This window comes from Bison bison, unplaced genomic scaffold, assembly GCF_000754665.1.
Source record: "Bison bison bison isolate TAMUID 2011002044 unplaced genomic scaffold, Bison_UMD1.0 scf7180017864354, whole genome shotgun sequence".
In the NCBI taxonomy this organism is placed as follows: domain Eukaryota; kingdom Metazoa; phylum Chordata; class Mammalia; order Artiodactyla; family Bovidae; genus Bison; species Bison bison.
The window spans coordinates 1,803,781-1,813,391 of record NW_011494926.1 but is presented as its reverse complement, the minus strand read 5'-3'; the positions used below and the strand labels follow the sequence as shown (position 1 = coordinate 1,813,391).

General features: G+C 36.0%; 1 protein-coding gene across 1 annotated transcript in view; it reads left to right on the top strand.

Annotated features, from left to right (window-relative positions):
• The window catches only part of LOC104999576 (actin-related protein 2/3 complex subunit 1B-like), a 191,196-nt gene that overhangs the window by 180,456 nt on the left and 1,129 nt on the right, over positions 1–9,611 (top strand). The window contains exon 3 of the mRNA XM_010855136.1: positions 9,179–9,558. Coding sequence (XP_010853438.1) covers positions 9,179–9,558 — 380 coding nt within the window. The remainder of the gene's footprint in view (positions 1–9,178; positions 9,559–9,611) is intronic.

The window sequence follows — 9,611 nt, the reverse complement described above, 5'->3', positions numbered from 1 at the left end:
TGAAAGAGAAGTTAAGACATTTGTTAGACATCACAGAAATTAAAATTAATTCAAATAGAGTGGTTAGATCAGATCTCTCTCTTATTTCTCTGGACCATGCTGTTTTTATTTTGCTTTATTTTATAAACATAGCCTCCTTAGTTACTAAGTCATGTCTGACTCTTTTGTGACCCCATAGACTGCAGCCTGCCAAGCTTCACTGCCCATGGGATTTCCCAGGCGAGAATCCTGGAGTGAGTTGCCATTTCCTTCTCCAGGGGATCTTCCCGATGCAGGGATCAAACCTGGGTCTCCTGCATTGGCAGGCAGATTCTTTACCACTAAGTGTACCAGAAGCCCATAAATGCTAAATACCTACACAATTAATTGAATTTATAATTCATAACTGGCATCATTTTTATGACATAGAAATGACTTTATAAATTACTAATTGATATTAATATATTTACAGTCCAAACATTACATTTTAAATTAATAATATATCCTTTTATAAGAATTTGAGATTAGAATTAGAACATAAATCCAGCTTGAAATTAAAGTGCTTTTCTAATAATTGTCTTACTATTGAAATGCCTTTTATAATTTTTTTACGTCCAGAAAAATTCATTATTCTGAAGAGTTTTTACATAATTGTAAAGAAATTAAGCCAAGGCTATGTTTTTTCCAGTAGTCATGTATGGATGTGAGAGTTGGACTATAAAGAAAGCTGAACTCCAAAGAATTGATGCTTTTGAATTGTGGTGTTGGAGAAGACTCTTGAGAGTCCCTTGGACTGCAAGGAGATCCAACCAGTCCATCCTAAAGGAGATCAGTCCTGAATGTTCATTGTAAGGACTGATGTTGAAGCTGAAGCTCCAATAAATTGGCCACCTGATGCAAAGAGCTGACTCATTTGAAAAGCCCCAGATGCTGGGAAAGATTGAAGGTGAGAGGAGAAGGGGATGACAGAGATGAGATGGTTGGATGACACCACTGACTCGATGGGCATGAGTTTGAGTAAACTCTGGGAGTTGGTGATGGACAGGGAAGCCTGGTGTACTGCAGTCCATGGGGTCACAAAGAATTGGACATGATTGAGTGACTGAACTGAACTGAAAGAAATTAAGGGCTTCCCTGGTGGCTCAGTGGTAATACAGAAACTGCGTGCCAATGCAAGAGATGTGGGTTCAATCCCTGGGTCAAAAAGATCCCCTAGAGAGAGAAATGGCAAACCACTCGAATTTTTTGCCTGGGAGATCCCATGGATAGAGGAGCCTGGCATGCTACACTGCACAAGGTCTCAAAGACAGGGATGCAAATTAGTAATTAAACCACAACAAACAAAATAAAGAGAGCTGAGAATATATGAATTTTTATTAATCCTTAGATAACATTTTGAAGTAACTTAAATCAGCAACATAAAGTAAAAAGCTAATCCAGTAGGGAAAAAAGGAAATTTCCATAATCTTAATCTACAAATTAATATCCAATCTCTTTTTCATTTCATTATGAGATAAAACATTACAATTTCACCAGTAAATTTATAACTTTCTATATCTTGTGGTGGGCTTCCTTGGCGGCACAGTGGTAAAGAACCTGCCTGCTAATGTAGGAGACATGGGTTTGATCCCTGGGTCAGGAACATTCCCTGGAGAAGGAATTGGCTACCCACTCCAATATTCTGGCCTGGAAAATCCCATGGACAGAGGCTACACTCCATGGGGTTGCAACAGAGTTAGGCACAACTCATCAGCTAAATCAACAACATCAACATATTTTGTGGTAGTGTCATTTTTTGTTCAAAACACTTATTGATCCTTCCTACCATCTCTGTCTATGCAGCCCTTATGAAAAAAAAAAATATATATATATATATATCCTTCCACACACTGACTTTTGGCTTGGCAAGTTGCTTACTTGCCAAATGGGATGTAACTTTAAGTGCTATCATATAGTTTGTCATTTTTATTTTTCCTTTGACTTCAAAATATCAAAAGCTTTAGATAGATCCTAAATAGTATTTCCTTCTTTACTTTAGGTTCTGGAGTGAATAGGACATGGAGCTTATGCAAAATAATAAAAATACATTTAACAGCACTAACCTTTGTTGTTACAAAACCATGAAAATGTGCTGTTCTCATTTTAGAGTTGCATACTTTACCCAAAGATAACTGATAAAATATTAAATTTATATTTACTGGACAGCATGTGGTCTCATTCTTTTGGCTCAGCTCACTGATATAAAGTAAAACCTAATGCTTATTTAACTTATATGGAGTACACCATGGGAAATGCTGGGCTAAATGAAGCACAAGCTGGAATCAAGATTGCTGGGAGAAATATCAGTAACCTCAGATATGCACATGATACCACCTTTATGGCAGAAAGCAAAGAACTAAAGAGCCTCTTGATGAAAGTGAAAGAGAAGAGTGAAAAAGTTGGCTTAAAACTCAACATTCAGAAAACTAAGATCATGGCATCCGGTCTAATCACTTCATGGCAAATAGATAGAGAAACAATGGAAACAGAGACTTAATTTTTTGGGGCCTAAAATCACTGTAGATGGTGATTGTAGACATGAAATTAAAAGATGCTTGCTCCTTAGAGGAAAAGCTATGGTCTACCTAGACAGTATATTAAAAAGCAGAGACATACTTTGCCAACAAAGGTCTGTTTAGTCAAGGCTATGGTTTTTCCAGTAGTCATGTATGGATGTGAGAGTTGGACTATAAAAAAGGCTGAGCACTGAAGAATTGATGCTTTTGAATTGCAGTGTTGGAGAAGACTCTTGAGAGTCCCTTGGACTGCAAAAAGATCCAACCAGTCCATCCTAAAAGAAATCAATCCTGAATATTCATTGGAAGGACTGATGCTGAAGCTGAAACTCTGATACTTTGGCCACCTGATGTGAAGAACTAACCCACTAGAAAAAACCTTGATGCTGGGAAAGATTGAAGGTGGGAGGAGAAGGGGATGACAGAGGATGAGATGGTTGGATGGCATCACTAACTCAATGGTCATGAGGCTGAGTAAGCTCTGGAAGTTGGTGATGGACAGGGAAGCCTGGCGTGCTGAAGTCCATGTGGTTGCAAAAGTTCGGACAGGACTGAACAACTGAAGTGAATGCATTCAAATGGAAAGCAAAATAAGGTTTATGCATTTTCTTTAGATACCATACAAATAATTGAAAGCTGAAGTACACTTGTAGATTTGATGACAAATGTGATTATATTTAACTTCCTCTTGTTTTGCTTTGTTGGAGTACTTTGTAATAAAAAAGAATTGACCACAAACTACCTTATTCCCAGTATGTCACTGAATCTTAGAAAATTAGTAGCTTCCCCTGATTTATGGTTCCATTCTAATTTCACAGAACTCTATCAGCAAATTCATTTTGACACCTTTGAGACACAACTATAGCAATTCATTTACAACACTCCCTAAACAAATTTCAACTTTACTAACAGATTGTGCTTGGGTGAAGCTGTTGGTGATTTAAAATAGCTAGAATCCTAATGTAAGTTTATAATGAAATGTCTGACAAGACTTTAACATGGGACTCTCCTAATGATTTTGTAATGTTTTGACAATATTGAAAATATGTTTTAAAAAAAGCTAACAAATGCAGCTTTCCCCTAAGCAAAATATCCCATATGTTTAAAAAAAAAACTTTTAAAATGCCAAAAGCTCTAACCACAGTGCAGGATGATACAATTGTATGATTTCTTTAAATAAATGATCCTTTCGATAAGATAAATAGTAAGAAAGGTAGAAATCTTTAAAGTCTTGAGTTTATAATGCAACTGCCTGGTAACTTTTAAAGGTATGTGACTGAGGGAATTGTCAAAGATCTCTCAACTGTGGCAAAATGTATCCTGAATGATCCTATTAGAGTAGTTAAAAAGGATATTTAAAACCTTAATAAGTTTAAACCACAAAGAAAAAAGTGAGTATTATACTAAATAGGGTATCGAATGTGCTCCCTTTAGACAGCTATTACTAGCATTCATCATTTCCTGCTCCAGTTGAGGGAGTTTTGACAATTCCCTTTACAAGTCACCTTTAAAGTTATTCTGCAAGCAGACAAAGCCGCAATATTGATTTGAGTTGTCCACACATTAGCTCAGATGATTGCAAGTCAGTATGACTTCTGTCTTCTGTTCTGAGCTTTCCATTTGTTCAACCTCAAGAAATTAAAAATTAACACTTTCCTTTTGTACACTGCTATTTTCCCAAAGATATTTCACAGACTTAATTTCATAAAATACATAAATACTCCTTAGTTTCTCCATTTCAAATACAATGAAACTGAGGCCTTGAGAGCTTAAATTATCCATTCAGTTAAGCTGTGTGAGAATTTCTAAAGTTGATTCACTAAAATGCCCACCTCCCATCCTCACTCTTCCCTTTCCTCTCTCCCATTCTTCTTTCATTCTTTCTATTGTTGCTGTTTTTTCATGTCTGACTCTTTGACAACCCCGTGGACTGTATCCTACCAGAGTCCTCTGTCCATGTGATTTCCTAGGCAAGATACTGGAGTGGGTTGCCATTTCCTTCTCCATGAAATCTTCCCCACCCAGGGATCAAACCTGCATCTCCTGCATTGCAGGTGGATGCTTTACCACTGAGCCACCTGGGAAGCCCCTTCATTCTTTCTATAGATAGAACAAAAGGTTTTTTTCTTCTTATAACCTTGCTGTAACAAGCTAGCAAATAAGATGTTGCCAAGTATCATGAATTATAAGATGGGTGTATAAAGTTGTTAATTTTAATTTTAATTTATCTGTTTATTTTTAGTAATTCAGATAATTTGTAAGTAAACTTTACATAGATGGGACACACATTAAAATTCAAAATAAATATTTCTTTTATTATTAGGCTTCATTTTAATCAATATACTTCAAAGCTTATATTTATGCCTATTTTACATTTTCAGAGACAATTACCTGCATCAGTCCTGTTGAGTTCCAAAGACAATAAATTCATAACTTACTTGCATTAAGAGGTAGGAGGATGGTTAATGTTCAAGATACACTCATGGTTTGATTGGTATTAGAGGCTGAGGGAAATTTTAACATAAATAAATGATGGTTCTACTCAGAGACATATTCAGTATGCTTCCCAAATTATATAATAAGGAAAGGAAGCAAGCAATATATAGATTTTACATTATGTTTTAATTATTTTTCCCTTTTTGGGGATCAGAGTATAAAATTTATGGACTCATTGCATGGGAAGAAATGTGTCATGCTCCAAAATTTTAGACCCATGAGGAATTTCAGACATTAGCTGTGAAAATACTTCATTTGTAGTGAAAAAACCAAGCCTGCAAGAGTTTCTAGCATGTGACAATAATCCTGGTAAAGGAGATTTTAAATTAACTCATATTCAATTTTCTCTATAATTTTTAAATGAACTCTATTTATTTTTCAGATGAAGTGATATCTAATTAACTGCCATTATACTGTTCCAGTCACCTTTAAGAAAAGTACATAGGTGTAGCCTGTAATGAGATGTGTATTTAGTTTTCCGGTGGCTCAGATGGTGAAGAGTCTGCCTGCAATATGGGAGACCTGGGTTCAACTCCTGGGTCAGGAAGATCCCCTGGAGAAGGAAATGGCAACCCACCCCAGTATTCTTGCCTGGAAAATCCCATGGACAGAGGAGCCTGGCGGGCTACAGTCCATGGGGTTGCAAAGAGACACAACTTCACTAAATGATTTAACTGTACTCATAGAGTCTCATAAGATTTCCCTGGTGGCTCAGAGGTAAAGAATCTGCCTACAATGCAGGAGATGCAGGAGACAAGGGTTTGATTACTGGGTTGGGAAGATCTCCTGGAGAAGAAAATGGCAACCCACTCTAGTATTCTTGCCTGGGAAATCCCATGGACAGAGGAGCCTGACAGGCGGGCTGCAGAATTAAACACAACTTAACACTACAACATAGAGTCTCATGGTGATTAATAATAACTCTCCTTTGAGTAAGAAAATAGATGGGAAATTTTAAATATAAAATCTTGTTTATTTTTTGTCAATTAAAGTAATTGGACTCTTTTTATTTTAATATTTAAAATTATGTAATCCAAAATAACAATTTAATAAATTGCATAAATCTACTTTAAAAATCATGTTTAAAAATCAGTTAACCAAATAAATTTCCAAGTAATGCTAAAGAATCCATAAAATTTATAGCTATCATTGCTTAGCTTGCCTATAGTATTTTTTAAATCAGTCTTTCTTGTCTCAGCCTACTCTATCATAAGTGCATTTGTAGTATTTCAATATGTTTACCCTACATTTCTACTTGTGAATTTTCTTTTTGCTCTATATAAAAAGTTTTAATTCTGAAAGCAATCAGCCTCCACTGTTTTCTGTTATACTTGCTTTTGATCAGTAGGCCTCTTAGCCAAGGCCTTGTAAGGACATTCAATCATTATAATGTTTATGGTACAGGAAAGTTTGCAAGCTTTCCCAATACTCCTCTCTGGTTTCAATGCTGTAATGTTATTTTAACTCCAATTTGTTTCTGATTTTGGTATCTGTGGCTCTGATGCCAAGTTATTTGCCCCAGAAGCTTCTCATTATGCTCAATTAGAAAATACATCTTCTTTAAAGTTTTGTCATACATTATCAACCTTAAGATTTTAAGGATAGTTTTAAAACACTTAGAAATATAACCATCATATGTTTTAAAACACTATCATAAGCTATACATTATTTTCATTAAGAATTAACCAATAAATATGAGTTATTAACTTCTGTGTCTTAGTAATACACACCATACCTGAATAAAGTTGGTATTTAGTAATGCTTTTTCAAACAGAGATGAACTTAAAGAGCTACAATCATGCAGCATTCTTTATTCATGCATGAAGATCATTGTTCAGAATTCTCCTCTAGTAGACATTTTCTACTTTAAGATACTTAAATTTTTCTTTAAAGTTTATCCTTAAAATTATGATTAAGTGAAGCATATCATTTAATTTAAACTTTTTCAGAGTTTAAATGTGTTCATATTGGCTTTCATAATATATAGACTTGTCTGATATGGATATTTAGGAACAAATACATAAAATGATGTATATTGTTATTTCACTATGATATATTTCATTTATCTAGAGGTAGTAGGACAGGAATATTTCATCTTCATAAAGCAGCCTTGTAAAATCATCCATATTTATTATTTTGCATTTTTATTGCTCTATTTCCCTAAGGAGCTAAAGATGTTTTATTAATTTTTTCACTCTAATAATAAAACAAAAACAAAAAAAACCCTCTGAGGTAGGTAAATATGCAAAAAGCCATACCCAAGGGTGTTTTTCCTGTGTAAATTTAATCTGTGTTAAGAAAGACGAAAGCATTTAATCTCTTGAACATCCAAGACAGAAACACTGAATATATCATATATTGTCTTAAAAAAAATCAATACCAAAGGGTATCTAGAGCTGGCATACACTAGCAATAATTAGACTTTTGTTTTTTGACTCTATGGATATACCTGGACTTGGAGTAAGAATGTAATGTTTAAATTTTACATGAAGAACCTCTATAAATTCTATTCAACATTCTTTAAAATTGCAGTATGTATCTTAAGAACACAGAAATACTGAACTTAAAAAAATCATGTGCAAAAACCAATTTTAATAATATAGGTATGCATAATTATTATTCATTATTTTATATCCTAGTGATATTTTATGACCTTACTTATGTAGACATTAAGGAAACAAAAATAATTTTTCTGCCAGTCATTTTAATTTAAAAAGGTATAAAATAGATAAAAACTGAGATTGTGGGATAACTGTAATTTTTATATTTTACTATGGGAAAATAAGGAAATTCAAGACTCCAAAAACTATTCATAACTCTTTTTCTCATACCGATACTTACCATCCTTGAGTTAAGGAAAATGAAGAAAAAGTATAAAGATGTTTAGCAAGAGCATGTTTTCCTTTTATTAAGAGGAAAAACTAGAGATTAAATATGCAGCAGTCAAGCAGAGATTAAACACAGTACAGTCACTTACTAGAATAGTATGTAAGCTATTACAGTAACAGCAATGAATTCAAAATTGATTATTAAGTGAAAAAAGAAAATTACAAAATTTTACTTATACTATTATTGAAATAGCAGAGATTTCACTGATACAACTTGAAAGAAATCACTCTATTGCCCAACTGAAATAATTATAGGCAATCTTTTCCTTTAACTTTCACATCCATTTAGCTACCACTCCATATTAATCTGGGGCTTCCCTGGTAGCTTAGCTGGTAAAGAATCTGCCTGCAATATAAGAGACCCTGGTTCAATTCCTGGGTCAGAAAGATCCCCTGGAGAAGGGATATGCTACCCACTCCAGTATTCTTGCCTGGGGAATCCCCATGGACAGAGGAGCCTGACTGACTACAGTCCATGGAGTTGAATAGAGTCAGACATGATTGAGCAACTAAGCACAGCACACTATATTAATCTGCCTCTTTCATATTCTCTCCCCAATTCAATATACTCCTTCAGAATAACTGCTTTTTTTTTTTTCTGTTTTATGCATTTAAATTCTATGTATTGAAAGGAAGGCCCTCCATTCACTGATCCTTCCTACCTCTCCATACTAACAATTGTTCCCTCTCCAACAACACATGGCATACACATCATATATATAAATAAATAGCTTAAAATTTCAGAAAAATACCATGCATTTCCATAATTTTGCAATACTAGATATATCTATCATTCTTTGAAATTCTGTTCTCTTCTGTTGAGTTGCTGATATTCATTTTTAGGACTCTTCTCAAGTGTTCACATTCTCTGGTAGCACCCCTTTTGCTTTTCATTACCCCAATCATTAACTGTCACATTTTAAGTTACAGTGACATGGTAGGCAGTTGATATAGTATCAGATTCTTCTTTATCTTTGCAAGTTCCATAATAGAAACAGTACTATATATAGCAAAACATCAACCCATTTTTGAGCATAAAGTTAGATAGGGACAAATAGAGATTGTTTTATGTCTTAGTAGAAGGCAATGGCACCCCACTCCAGTACTCTTGTCTGGAAAATCCCATGGATGGAGGAGCCTGGTAGGCTGCAGTCTATGGGGTCGCTTAGAGTCGGACACGACCGAGCTACTTGCCTTTCACTTTTCACTTTCATCCACTGGAGAAGGAAATGGCACCCCACTCCAGTGTGGCCACTCCAGAAGTGGCCGCGCAGCGCGGCGCCCAGAGTCCGCGGCCGCGGCGCCCCGAGGAGTCAAGCAGCCACGGCATATCACAGCTTCCTGGTGGAGTCCATCAGCTGTCACGCCTGGAACAAGGACCGCACCCAGATCGCCATCTGCCCCAACAACCACGAGGTGCACATCTATGAGAAGAGCGGGAACAAGTGGGTCCAGGAGCACGAACTCAAGGAGCACAACTGGCAGGTGACAGGCATTGACTGGGTCCCAGAGACTAACTGCATCGTGACGCGGTACAGACCGCAACGCCTATGTGTGGACGCTGAAGGGCCGCACGTGGAAGCCCACGCTTGTCATCCTGCGCATCAACCACGCCGCTCGCTGTGTGCGCTGGGCCCCCAGTGAGAAAAAGTTCGCTGTGGGCAGTGGCTCCCGTGTCACCTCCATCTGCTAT